The 14,029-nt window shown below is 46.5% G+C and overlaps 1 protein-coding gene across 1 annotated transcript in view; it reads right to left on the reverse strand.

Annotated features, from left to right (window-relative positions):
* DOCK11 (dedicator of cytokinesis 11) overlaps positions 1 to 14,029 on the reverse strand; it is a 70,438-nt gene that overhangs the window by 28,842 nt on the left and 27,567 nt on the right. The window contains exons 24-33 of the mRNA XM_009287644.2: positions 12,287 to 12,405; positions 9,718 to 9,787; positions 9,515 to 9,640; positions 8,892 to 8,963; positions 8,356 to 8,502; positions 7,807 to 7,890; positions 7,252 to 7,363; positions 3,363 to 3,541; positions 1,245 to 1,361; positions 445 to 520 (exon numbers count right to left, since the gene is read on the reverse strand). Of these exons, the coding sequence (XP_009285919.1) occupies positions 445 to 520; positions 1,245 to 1,361; positions 3,363 to 3,541; positions 7,252 to 7,363; positions 7,807 to 7,890; positions 8,356 to 8,502; positions 8,892 to 8,963; positions 9,515 to 9,640; positions 9,718 to 9,787; positions 12,287 to 12,405 (1,102 nt within the window). The remainder of the gene's footprint in view (positions 1 to 444; positions 521 to 1,244; positions 1,362 to 3,362; positions 3,542 to 7,251; positions 7,364 to 7,806; positions 7,891 to 8,355; positions 8,503 to 8,891; positions 8,964 to 9,514; positions 9,641 to 9,717; positions 9,788 to 12,286; positions 12,406 to 14,029) is intronic.

Consider the following 14,029-nt stretch of genomic DNA (forward strand, 5'->3'; position numbering starts at 1 on the left):
TCAGGTGGTTGTAGAGAGCGATGAGGTCTCCCCTCAGCCTCCTTTTCTCCAGGCTAAACAACCCCAGTTCCCTCAGCCGCTCCTCATAAGACTTGTTCTCCAGACCCCTCACCAGCCTCGTTGCCCTTCTCTGGACACGCTCCAGCACCTCAACCCACAATTAACGCCTTTGCATCAGCACTCCTCAGCACATCACGGACAGTGAGTGGAGGATGCGATTCAGACAGCACAGACGGGGCTTGCCAAGGCCCCATGTCGAAAGCTGATTAATCTGGAAAGGACAGTTGGGGTGACACCACGTCCAGGAAAAAGCATACGAACTCTGAGAGGTCTTTTGACAGGTGACTATTTCAGGTTTTGGGTAACGGGTTTGGGGTTTTTGGGGCTGGTAGTAGTTACGTTCAAAATAAATGGGAAAGTTAAAGTTTAGAAAAATTAATTTACCTGGATCTTTGTCTGCAATCAGGCTGGATCTATTTGAGGGGGGTGCAAAACTGCACACGAATTCATCCCTGGATGCCTGTAAAACAATATAAGTTTTTTTGTGACCAATGGAAGATAACACCTATTCTCTTTTAGAAGAGAATAATGAAATAAAAAAAGGCAAATTAGAGCACCTTTTAAAACACAGATGAAAAAAAGAAAAAAATCTATTATTTCCTTACTTCCATAACAAGGAGACAAATGACGTGGGGAGGAGTACAAAGAATAGCAGAACATATTAAAGTAAGTCATAGCAGTTTTTTCCCTTTTGTTTTTCATCATTTGAGTTGAAATTTTGAATTGTTTTTCTCAAATGTCTTTTTTTTTGTTGTTGTTTTGCCCCAAACAAGGAGGAAAGTCTAGTCTGCAAGGCTAAGCCTGCCTGGGAACCACACACAACCCTCAGGCATTCAGGCAACTCCCCAGAACTCCCTGCTGGAGTCTGAGGCTGAGTCCTGTTGCAACTCATTGCACTTGGAGGGACTTACCTCACCTCATGGCACTACGCATACCGTAAAGAAACACATTAAACAAGAGCAAGCAAAAGGGCAGAGACATTGTACCCAGTGCTACAGACAGAAAAAAGTCACAGGAAAAGCCAAATTAAAAGAAACAAGCACATGACGGGGCTGTGGGGAGAAGAAACACACACTTATTTCTAAAGCTGAGCCTGCCTGCAGGCAGTGGAAGGCGCACAGGGGGTGTTTGGGGAGAGGAGGACTGAGGAGGAGGGCAAAGAGGCATCGCTGGGCTTTACTCACGGGGCTGGAGGTGGCTGCGCAGGAGTAGAGCGCCTCGCGGCTGGCCACTCGCTGGAGGTTCTCCAGGAGCAGCCCGAACAGCGGCAGGTAGAGCTGGGCTATTTTTGCCTGCTGGTTCTGAAAAAAGACAGGGAGAAAAATGTAGGTAAGAGCCCAGGCTTTCAATGGAGTGAAAAAGGGAAACTCTTGAGCCAAAACACATATACATATGTATGTATATATATATTTACACACTGTATATGGTGTCTGAGGACACGGGTTGGTTTGGCTTCTCATCTCCACTTCCAGAGCTGCCAGGTAGGTATTACCCTTCTAGCAGCAAGCTTGGTGCACTTGGGGATTTTGGGGGTTGAATAACATTCCCAGTCATACAGGATGTGTGACAAACTAAATCCTGGATTTCCTAACTCTTTAACCAGCACTTCACTCGCATAGCTTGATTTTCAAGTGCAACACCCAGGAGTAATGAAACAAAAACATTTGCTCCTTGCCTGGTGCTGGCTATTGCTTCCAGTCAGGAATTCTCCATAGCAAATACTTCTAGTCAAAACAGTTTGTAGGAACAGATTAATTTGTATTAAGTGATATAGATCAAAAATGGCCTGGTTGACCTTTTCTAAAGGCAGGGCTCTTACATCCAATTCTTTCTTGTTAAAAATTTATTATTCTGGACTTGACAGAAAGGTTAAAATAAAAAAGAAATTTAAGGCTTGCGAATTGAATGGCATATTTTGACCAATACAAGAATCTAATTTTTTCTTCTGATTCAGTATGACAAAAGATAAAAGAAATCTTGAAAATGCCCATGGGTTGAGAAAACCCTCTCTCAGCATTGATGGAACTGGGGTTTCCTTGGCTGAAGGCGAGACCACAGCAACAGACCCTGCCACGCTCAGCCTGTGCTGCCCGTGATGTGGTTTTTTGCTCTGGTGTCTTGGGACACCAGCTGAGCATCCTGCCCTGGCTCCAGGCAGTTTCCTGGTCATGCAGCCTGGAGCACAACACATGTACAAAAATCCAGTGGGACAATTTTAGGACAGGTGGTGTTTTTGAGGAGGCAGGGATTGTGCTGCACGCTGAGGGGGCAAACAGCTCCTGAATTAGTGTGAGGGTTTTCAGGCACCCGGAAGAGCAGAAACAGGCTGCCTCTGACCCAGTCTTGTCAGACAGCTGGCAAATCTCTCCTGAAATATCAAGTCTTGCCAACTACCACGGGCTGCAGTTTTGTTTCCAGGCTGTGCAAGTCACCGGGTATCCTCACTGCAGAGAAAAGCAAGCCCACTTCCCGCTCAGCCCTTCCAAACAGGCAGAAAAGGGAGAGGAGAGGAGCTGGCTCTGGGTCCATGCAGAGTGCAGGAGCCCCAGGCACATTTGGGTCACTTCTCTCACCTTTCATGCCCAGGAGGCTATCCACACTCCCAGATAAAACTCAGGAATGCAGCACACTAAGACCAATTTGAGGAGCTAAATTCTAAACAGAGGCATGTTTTCAGCCTAGAGCAAAGCCAGGTAGTGTCTGCACAGGTAGCTGGGCACTTTCAAGGACATATGGGTCAGCAGGGAGCTGCATCAAGAAAGAAAACAGGCCCATCTCCAAGCTCTTTCAGCAATACCACACGCTGAGCCTCTGACCGAAGAAAGCTGAAAGCTACCCAGTGGAAATCCAGCATCTCATGAGAATCCACAGATCCTCTCCTCTGCTTCACTAATTAGTAAAACATGCAGTTGACTTGTAACAGAGATCAGTCCTGTTTCCTAATGATAGTATTTAATGCAGGATATTAATTTAAGCCCAAGACCAGAACATCGACATTGCTTAATTTTGTTGAACAGCCTCTTGGCTAATGACACTCTCAAGTTCCTTAATGGCTCAGGGCTTTATTATCTAAATACTCTGCATGAATAAGAGCGCTGCAGTTATCTGACTGCATTGTTTGTGTTCCTAGATCGTTTCTCAGAGCTATTACTGTTATGCCATAACTATCAGTTACTTACAACAGTTCCCTAAAAAGTAATGAGAACACCCTTGGAGCACCATGCAAGATCTAAAACTCCGACGTGTGTTTTTTCATAAAATTCAAGAACATTACATTTAAAAGCCAACAAAATATGCCTGACCTTGTGCTGGTATCTGTTGTCGAAGGCATGCTTTATCAAGAGATTTTTTAAGACTGAGATGGCTGTATATCTGATGTCGTAGTTGTCCTGCAGGGCAACAGAGGCTTCTCTGAGAAGCATCCCCACCAGGAAATGATGCCTGCAATACTCATCAGTTAAACTGTATTCAAGATTTACATCTGAAAGAAACAGCAAGGCAATGGTTAAGGGAACTGTTCCGAGGACCTGTTCAGAGCAAGACATAAAGGTCATGTAAGCCACAACAGTCCACGAGTATGGTTCATCACTCTCTTTCCTATAGTGCACTGATCTTTCAATAAAGCCTGAACTGACTACAGTTTTCTCCACCACTGAGTTAAGTCCTATCAAAGAACTTGGCATCTTCCAGTTCAGGCTAATCATTAATTTCAGCCCTCACCATTTCGGAAGCAGCTAAAAGAAGGATTTCTGCAGTGTGATGCTTTACAAAGCTTAGCGCTCCAAAGAGTAATTTATAAAGTCAGAGATGGATGAAACAGGGAAAGACAGCACGACTTACTGCCTCGGGGCTGCTTTGCTCCTGAGTGGGGGTTATCCTGTAAATCCCCAGACTACCTAGGCAGCGGAGGTGCCAGCCTCCACGAAGCAGCTGTGAGGGTGGTAGTGGGCAGTGGAGACAGTGCGTTTATCACAGTCGCCCAGCCCTAGCAGTGCTGTCTCTGCAGCTTGTTCCACATCCTCCATGACATCTGCATTCCTTCTTGTCAGGTCAGAGAGCAGAGAAAGGCAAATACTCCTGCTGGGATGAGGGAATGCAAACAAGGACATGCTGCCAAGTGACCGCTACTGCGTCCTCCAGCAGTTTACACAGCTGGCCTTTCAAGCCCTGCTGCAAGGACCGGGGAGCCAGGGCAGGGTTCCAGGAAGCTGCTTGCCAGAAACTGTGAGACTCCCTTAGCTTGCCCCCAGCAGATATTGAACACAGCTCCTTAAAAGCCGCACTGACTGCCAGCAGAAAGGCAGCTCAGTACCTAATCACCTTAGTTAACTTGTACCCTGCATCTCACATAGATTCAGGCTATATACTGTGATCAAAGGAGCAGCTGCTACAAGGGTAAGGCATTTTCACTTGACTTGCCTGGATAATGCAGCAGAGAAGTGACAGAGACACAGATTTCAGTGCAGGGTGCGTGTGCACTTGGGCTGCTATGAATGACCTTGCCCTGACACCGTTATCTCTGTCAGGCAACCCATATGCCTAATCAGAGCCATGACAGGCACCGTTTGACTGTTGCATTTTGGCACTAAGCCTCCCAGAGGGATAACCCCAAAGCTGTGTGTTCTTCCCCCAAAGGGTACAAATGCTGTGTGCTCAGCTCAGACCTTTTTTTTTTTTTTTTTTTTTAATTCCCACAGGTGTGAAAGTTTTTCTGTGGTAAGGCAGGGTGCGTACACACAGCTTTGAAAATCCCAGCCAAAGGGTTCCAACAGCTCTGTGGCTGCAAAAGATATTTTTAAGTTCGTTGATTCATAAGTAGCATTTACCGGTCTGTGAAAGTCTGATTCAGAGGAAAGAGAAAGCAATCTGGAGCATTATCTAGCTTTCATTGTTAGTCATGTTAGCTAATGCCTAAGTGTCACACATCATGGTTATTTCATTAGTTGGATGCAAGCTAATCGACTGGAAGCTGCATATTTAATTTGACATTAGAGGATTCAGTGATCCCAGTTGGACCTACCTACTGAAGTGAACCGTTCCACAGCAAATGAAAAAAAATCTAATTCATGTGTAAAAAGAAAAAGGGACAAATAAAAAGACAGCAAAAATAAACAGGAATAAGTAATGCTTTAAATCTTGGAGAAACGGGACAGTACGTCATGTTTTAATATTATTTGTAAGGCTATCGCTTAACTCCCAGCTTCTGTCAATCTCTTGGGTTCTTTGCTATCACAAGATTGCAAAAACAATTCTGTGCTGCTGGCTGTGAGGACAGGCTTGGGGGTTTGCTCTGGCTGATGAGGAACACATGTCCCCCAGGTGAGGCAGCAGGGACGCAGACCAGCAACCAGCCTTATTAGTTGAGATGTTTCAGGGAAACTGGTCCAAGATGCAACGCTCAGCTCAACAGGATGTGGTCACAGGGATGTGCTCTGCCTGCAGGCCCGTCTGTACCAGCTTCTGCTGTAGAAGTCCTCTTTATCCACCTTCCTGGGGGCTATTCCTTCTTTTTCCAGAAACAGAGTAGTAAGGGGCTGGGCACATCCCCTCTCTTCATTCAAGTAAGCTGATAAAGAAGTGAGGAAGGCCAGCAGGATATCTCCTTGGTGATGTGCTCATCATACCTCCCCATTTCTGAGCCCGCTGTCCCCTGTAATCACAGGTCTGTCCACAAAACCAGACAAGTTTGCAATGGAGATGCATCACTACGTGTCTCTACCATGGCAGGCACAGCACAGGCACCACTGCAAAGGCGCTTCTGCTACCTGAGGATAGGCTGCTGTACTGTGAAGAGATGTGTGTGAATGACAATTGCTACCACTGTTTTAAAATACGTCTTAAAAATAAAACCTCAACTGGTAGGTCCTAGTCACAGTAAAACAGAGGAGGAAAGATGAGCTGCTCTTACAGCTTTTCAGTTTAACCATCACAAATGCAAAGGTGAATGTTAACCAAAAAAGAGCATCCTTATGTTATCATGCCACTAATAAGCAATGGGGAGGCACTGTGGTTGTGTGTTTTTCCTCTTTCTCAGCCATTTTTAGTACTGCACTTTGTTAAACTATGCCAGGCAAGTAGCCAAACTGGTGTAAGATTAGCAGCTGGTCCAGAAAGCTCTGAGCGGTCACAAACATACCAAAATAAGGGAAACTTGTCAGTTTCTGCTGCTTCTGCCACCTGGATGTAAAGGGAATCACTTTGGGATTTGTATGGCTGCACCCTGAGGCACAACTGAAGATCCCCTCACCTGCATCAGAATAAATCCACTGGGCTTTCACATGGGGGAATCTCAAACCTCACTCTCCTCTCCCGTACTTATCTTGCCAGGCTATTAGCACCCAAACCTGGCAATCTTTACTGTATTTATCTAGCAGAGATGAGAAATTAGGACACAGAGAGAATGAAACTATGTCTATAGCAATCTTAGGAGGCGGGCAAGGCACGCTGCTGGGCTCAGCACTGTGTGTCTGCACTGTCACCGGTAGCCCAGCTGCAGCCAGCCACACTTGCACAGTGCCTCAGCTCAGCCCCTTGCAGACCCCATCTGCCTTGTGGTGAGCAGCATCAGGACCAAAGGGGACATGGTGTGACAGTGAGAGCAGCCTGGATACGTGGTGGTGCCACAGTACGTATGCCCTTGGTATGCGCTAAGGATTGGCATGGGCTCAAGTTCTCTGCTGGCTGCCTTCAGCTCAGGTTTGAGTACTAGCTTGAATGCACTGTGCACCACTATACTCTTGTTCAAAATGAAAGCAGAAGGTAACCTAAATCACCTTCTTGTGGCCACAAAGAGAGCTGGCAGTGGAGCAGTGAATTCAATCTGTTCTCCTGTCTCTCCATTCTCTACGGCACTGATCGATGAGACACCCTGCTTCTCAGGGGATGCTGACACTTGGGAACAAAGGATTACACTTGCACAAGTGGTGTATTTACTGAAATAGGGGCAGTTTCTTTTGGATATTTTAGTCCCATGCAAACTTAGATACAGGAAATACTGAAAAGACTGATTGCATACCATTCTGGAGCAAAATGATGTAAACCTGCCAGAACAGCATCTTTTCCTGAGGTTAATGTAAATCAGGCTAACCAGGACATAAATTTCCTTGACACCAAACCAAATTCCATCTAGTCAGAAGCCATCAAGACTAATAAATTATAGCTGTCTAGCCAGTCTCTTGACAAAGGACATACCTTGAACTCTTTGCAGCTTGGGTTTGGAAAAGGTCATTGGTAAGTTCAGAGGAATGTAGTGCTCATGATTGCAAATGTTTTGAAGAAATTCAAACTTGTATTCAACCAGCAGCTGAGAAAAAAAAAAGACAAACACAAACTATGTTTTCAGTTTGACTCATTTGCTTCCAGTTCAATGTGTTTGTTGCACACGGATTGGGGAATCTAAATAACATTTATTATTTGTTAACTCAGTAATAATTGGCAAATTTTTGTGTTGTTCCCCCTAAGTGTCAGTGCATGTGGCTGTCACTTGGGACTTCTTTACCTTTTTCATCCAGACTATTAACCAATCTCTCCTTTAGTTCTGACTCTTTACATTGTTTAAAGCTTAGCTGCATACAGGCTCTCGGCCCAGACAAAGAGAAGACCTCCAGAAGACTTCTGCCTCCAGAAGACTCTGCAGGAACAGCGTCTAAAAGGCCTCCAAGAGTCGTATAAAATAATCACTACAGAGCTTTGACTGACGTAGATATGTACAACTGCAAACCACCTTTCAAGAAACATACTGCTTACCTTAGGGTCTTTTGGGCTGAATCCAGAAATGTAATCATTTATCAAGTTAAAAACAAATCCTCTGTCCATAAAGGTCAAACAACGCTGGAGAAAAGAACAGCAACATGTGACCAATCATTAAAAATAAAAGCAATCATCGTAAATCATCTCCATACTACCATCCTGCCAGCAGCCAGGTTTGATCCTCTAAGCTGCTGCTGACTTTCCAAAAAGTACTTGATCCTGTTTCTCTGAAATTGTTTGGATGACCTCACTTAAGTCTCCGGGGGACAACAGAAATATTTAAAATGAGAGCACATGTATTTCCTCTTAGGTTCTGAACAGTTGCTAGGTGTGACTGAAAACCCTAGATAACATATAGAGTATCACAGTCTCTCTCTTGCAAAGAGAAGGTTTCCTTCCTAGGAAAGCTTATCCCCTCCAGAGTTTTAATCATTGAAGAAACCAAAGAGATGATAAAATACAAACACATTTGTTTGCTTGCTGCTTATTTCTAATTTTTTTTTTTTTTTCTGATAAAAGCCTGGGAGAAAGAAAGAAACTGCTGACCTTCAGGAAGTTAGCCAAGCTAAAGTTGACATTCCTGGACTCTTCGGGAATTTCGTTATAGCGAATGGTCACGTGAGGAATGATGGCGAGCAGCAACGAATGCAGGGCGTGCTGGTAGGAGTCAGGGAACCGCTGGCCTCTGGGCAGCTGAAACCAAAAGCACATCATACACTCAGTGCTGCAAGCAAGCAGCTGGGGAGAACCAAGTGCAGGCGCAAGTTCCCTTTAGTATTTGTTTATGTTGTTTCCTAATTGGAAATTGGCACAAAGAAAGCACTGGCTGAAATCACAGTAGCTGGTAACAGAAAAGGAGGCTGCATGAGCTATAAGGAGATCCGGAATTTTTAAATTACAATTGAGAGTGAAAAGAGGAAGACGGGAAAAGTAAAGTGGAGAAAAAAGGAAAGATCTGGCTAGCTGTTCGGCTTGTCAGGGTTTTTTGAAATAAAGAGTTACATAGTGTTTCAGAAAAACTTTTGGAGGAGAGTTTGTTTGTGATGGCTCTGTAATGCAGCATCGAACAAATTTACTTTTACCTTGATTTTGTTTTCTTCCAGTAAGTACATTGCCATCGACTTCGCCAGTGCTTCAAAGAAAAACCACGAGTACTAGAATGAACAAAGAATACTATTATTTTTCTCAGTAGGATCAAACATGTTTGACTATGTGGGGAAGCAGCAGTGTGGGAGGGAGAGCTCACATTCAAATGGCATTTTGTAAGCACGGCTGCACTTGGCATGGGTGCCTTTGCTACCCGGAGGAGTCCTGCTAGTCTTGGGGTAGGAATAGCTCCATCCCCTCTGCATCCCAACGCACCCTCCAAGGAGCCAGCAGAGTTTGGGGTGCAAGCCCTGCAAAGGCCCAGAGAGGCAGAGACTCAGTCTGCCTCCCATGAGTCACCCCTTATGTGTGGCTTGAAGAAAATAGACAAAACTGGCAAAATGAAAAGCCCTTTGCTGTGTCCTGCCATGAGCCTTAACACAGCCAGGTTTCCTGCAAGAATTCATCTCTGTTTTAAGGGGAGAACCTCAAGGACGTGGAAGTGAGGAGCTGCCCTGGTAGCTTTGCTCCTGTGGTGGGTTTGGGTGGGTAAAAGTGTTGAGCTTTATACGAGACCCCGTTTTCTACCCTCGGCAGCCAAGTACTGCCAATACTTCACCTTGAGTAGCTTATTGATGGCTAGAAAATCTGCCGACTGCTTCAGGATTGTGGCCATGGAAAGGACCAGGATTTCATGGGTCATCTTCGCCTGTGTGACACTGGGTTTCTCAGCTCGAAAGACGTACTGAGGCAAGAGGAACAGCGTCAGCAGTGTGCCTGCTCCCAGCAGGGAGTTTTGCAAAGCAGTGTGTCATGACTGACCTTTAGAAAGGAGCGCAAGTAGTGGTCTAGACCTTCTTCGTGGCACTTGGACACGATGTGCAGAAGAACCCTGGGGAGAAATGTGGTTTGTGTTCAGCAAGCAATGCGGGAGCAAAGTTCCTCCAGCTCATGAAAGCAGACACCATCTGTGTCCTATCCTGCTCAACCCCAAGGGCCTCACTGCTGGCACGGCCTGATTTGCAGAGAGTCAGTACTTGCAGGCTTACAGCTCCTGTGCCTGCACCATCCTTGCCACAGCCTTGCACAGCCCCTTGACAGAGCACTCGGAGCTGAGGTGGCCAAGGCCTCTTCTCCACTTTGGTGCTGGACCAGGTGTTGCCCAGACCAGCTGCCTTCAATGCTCGAGGCTCCCTGCACAAGGAGGTGAGGTGGAGCATTTCTCTGCAGGGGACATATCCTATTCTTTGGCCTCCGTGCATGTCAGGATTAAAGCCTGCCGCTACTTAAATTCACGTTGCAGTGAGCATTAGACACCTGAACAATGCTCAGGTGTTAGCTAAGTCGAAAACAAAAATATTAAGTTGATCTGCTCTGCACCCAGTCCTCTTTGGCTGTACCTACGGACCTGCTATAAAGAGAGCAAGCCCACTTGCCCCTCCTGCACATGCTACAGATTCATCCACACTGCACAGCTTATCATGTGTTGAGTCTGTCCTCACTGGGAGCCCTTTCCTAATGATAATACAAGTGACAATGAACAACTATACGACTACACCAAGTCTGCAAAATGAACACAAAAACCCCACAGAATCTCTGCTGAGAAGTGGGGAAAAAATTCTCCATTGTTGTTATACTCTGATACCTTCCTGCATCCCCTGAATTTATTAATTCTGGAAGGTTCTTTTTTACTGAATTTACATCATGTGCTCCTTGTTACATGCACTGGATTACTTTCGGACTGTTGCCTTGCAGTTCACTGGAGACAGGCAGACCCTGGAGAACATGCCAGGCCTCTAGAAGCACTCCAGGCGGCTGATGAAAGCAGCAAATGCCTGGTTTCCCCAGCCAACACTGGGGATTTACACTCCAGTCCCAGCCACAGGGAACAACAAACTATTCCGCATTGTCACGGACCCCGCAGGCCAAACCACAGGGAGGAGTTTACAAGCCATTTATCAGATAAAGCGGGTTTTAAGTTCCACTCTGAAAGTCTGGGTGAAAAAACAGTTGTCATTAAACAGAAAGCTATTGACAAACTGGAAAGCATCAGGCCAAGCTTTGAAAAAACCTCTGGAAGTGAAGGTGGGAGCTGGTCACCCAGCAGGTAGCTGGGGTCACTTGTTCCCCTGTCCTTGCCCTCTGGTGATTCAAGCAGAGTGGGATTACAGTGCTCCGCACAGAAGAAGTTCCCACAGCCTGCACCCCATGGCACAGGACTGTGATTGCAACGGGCCCCACATTTCTGGGGGATCAGGGCTCAGCCTCTGACCTCCGGTTTCACGGGAGCGAGGTGCTTTTGGTACATGGATGCACGGTACCTCCTGGAGTCAGGGGAAGATCTCCATGGAGCGGCATCCAGCATCGCCCTTTGCACTGCACCACTTCACGGAGGAAGAACCACGTGAGGAAGACAGATAGAATCATAGAATCATAGAATCATTGAGGTTGGAAAAGACCTCTAAGATCATTGAGTCCAACCGTCAACCCAACACCACCATGCCCACTAAACCATGTCCCTAAGCGCCTCATCTACACGTCTTTTAAATACCTCCAGGGATGGGGACTCCACCACTTCCCTGGGCAGCCTGTTCCAACGTTTCACCACTCTTTCAGTAAAGAAATTTTTCCTTACATCCAATCTAAACCTCCCCTGCCGCAACTTGAGGCCATAAACTTGAGGATGTTTTAACGCATCCATCAGCTCAGGGGTGTCACGGCCAAAGCCAGGCAGGAAAGGTGCTTTTGCACCTTTTGTTCCCTTTGGGACCTCCACAAGCCTGCGCGCAGCAGACGCTCCCTGCGGGGACGCGGCCCTAGCCGGTGCTGCCCTCTGGGGGCCGCAGGCGCGGCGGAGCAGCGCTGCACAAAGCGCCGCCGCTTCCGCCCCCCTGTTCTGAGCCAACGCGGAGGCGGCGGCCGCTTCTGCAGCGCAAGAGGGCCAGCTCCAAGGGATTTTTAGCAATACTCCTGACACAGGGGACTGGCGTGCAGGGATGAGACCGGGGCGTCGCTCCCGCGGGGAAACCACATCTGCTGCCTGCAGCTGGGACGTGCCCGGGGGCTCTGGAGCCTTTCGACACCCCAATAACTCGGCTCCCAGAGCCATCCCCACCAGCGAACCCTTTTTCTTTTGGAAAACAAACCAGGAGTATCTTTAATATACCACATTTGTCCCCATGCAGCTGCCAGGACAAGGGCTGCCCCATGCCACCCGGGCATGCCAGGAGAAGACAGTGGCTGGTGTTTCACAGCATGGGAGCAAGCAGCAGGGGTCACCCAATGCTGTCACTTAGCACCTGGTACTGGGAAACCACACCCTGCTTTGCACTGTAGTTTGTGGTTTTGCATTTGTAACTGAAGAAAACTGGATGATTTACCAGACACTCACATGGTGCAGTTGACAGCTACTTCATCTTCCTGTGTCACATTTGTAAGGACTCTAAATAGTTGCATAAGAATTACAGGTAGAAACTGAATCATTACTTGGATCTCCATGGCGTGCAAACACTAAAACAAATGTTCAAAACACAGACACTTTTAGTTCAATTTGCAGATGTTAAATATTTATAGTCCACAGACATTTCTGTGGCAACACGACAGGCGATAGGACAGGGTGTGGGCTTCAGCCTGCCAGAGGACAGGAGAACTTGGACCCATGGCAGCACTTACTGCCTGCCTTCCAGCTGACAGATCCCAGCTGCATGCCTTCGGGGAGCAACATGAATCACTCATGGCAGGTATTAATCCTCCTCTCAGATGTGCCCAGGCAGCTATGACTTAATTAGAGGTCACATGCTATGATTTGACCCCAATAACCCAGAATTTAAGGCTGAAGTTTTGCTCCCAATTCTTCTCGTCACTTGAGACAGTTATTTGAAGTGACTAAGTCCCATTTTCACAAATGCCTTTGGAGCATGGAAACGTGATGCCCGATGACTGGCAGTGAGACTTTTCTCCAAAGAGCATAGCTTGCTATTGGAAATGGGATTTAAGTGACTTGGTGAAGGTCAAGATCATCTAGTGCGTACATTCTCCACCCATCTTATAGACCTCTTTTGCCTGAATCTCACGATATGAGTCTAGGAAAGACAGCGTGTTTCATTTTCAGTTTTCAAACCTGCAAATCTAATGAAAGGTTCTTAAATCTGTATCTAGTTATTTAAATTACTGAAATTATTGAGGTATTATTGAGCCCTCACTTGTGGTTAGCCTGTCTGCAGGCTGCAGCAGGGTCACTGTGAGTGGGCAGGGTTGGGACCTACCCAGACCCTTGACAAAATGCTCACAACAAAGCAACTGTTCTTTCAGTGCTTGGCTTCAAAACCTGCCATTATTTCTATTTCTTAAAATATTTATATGTTATCTGAAACACACCCAGTAATTTTGTGATGATAAATCCCCACCACTGGAAGCAGAGCTGTTGCTACAGCAGCACTCTCAAAAACAGGCAGTTATGGAAGGAAACAAGGACAGTAAACAACCAAGAAATATATTCCCCGCAGAAGCCTTTGCTGGACCTGCTCCGAGGCCCTTACTCATGCTGCAGAGATTGCCGAAAAGCTGGGTCCAGGTCACAGGTCATCTGTGGTGAAATTTAACTAATTGATAATCTCACAGATCTTTTTTCAGCCTGAAAAAAAATTTCCTGTTTTGAATGGATAAATACCTGAAAACAAGGAATTGTGCTACAGTTTAAAGGTTTGAATCAGATCTAGGGCAGCAGGGGAGGAGTGCGTGAGCCCACCAAGAGGAGGGTTTGCCACGAGCGCGGCAGAGCGATGCTGACTGTGGGGATGGGAATCTCACTAACGGACATTCCTGAGTTTGATTTTAATGAGCAAGCCCTGTACCGCCTGGCACGAGAAGGCACATAAGCAGAAGATAATGGAGAAAGGAATGTGCAGCTGGAAGGAGAAAAACAAGATAAAGGCCATGAAGGCATTTCGTGTGATCAGGAAGAATGGGCCAATCTGCTAGAGCATAGATGCGCGTGAACACAAGGCTGTAACCTATCTGCAAGCTGCCGGTAGCGCGTGTACACTTCTGCTCGCTATAAAAGATGCTAACAAAGAGCAATAAAGGTCTTTGGTTGCCGTGTCTGCCGGAGTCCGTGCCGCTTTTCACCCCCACA

Source organism: Aptenodytes forsteri, unplaced genomic scaffold, assembly GCF_000699145.1.
Source record: "Aptenodytes forsteri isolate BGI_AS27 unplaced genomic scaffold, ASM69914v1 Scaffold265, whole genome shotgun sequence".
Lineage (NCBI taxonomy): Eukaryota > Metazoa > Chordata > Aves > Sphenisciformes > Spheniscidae > Aptenodytes > Aptenodytes forsteri.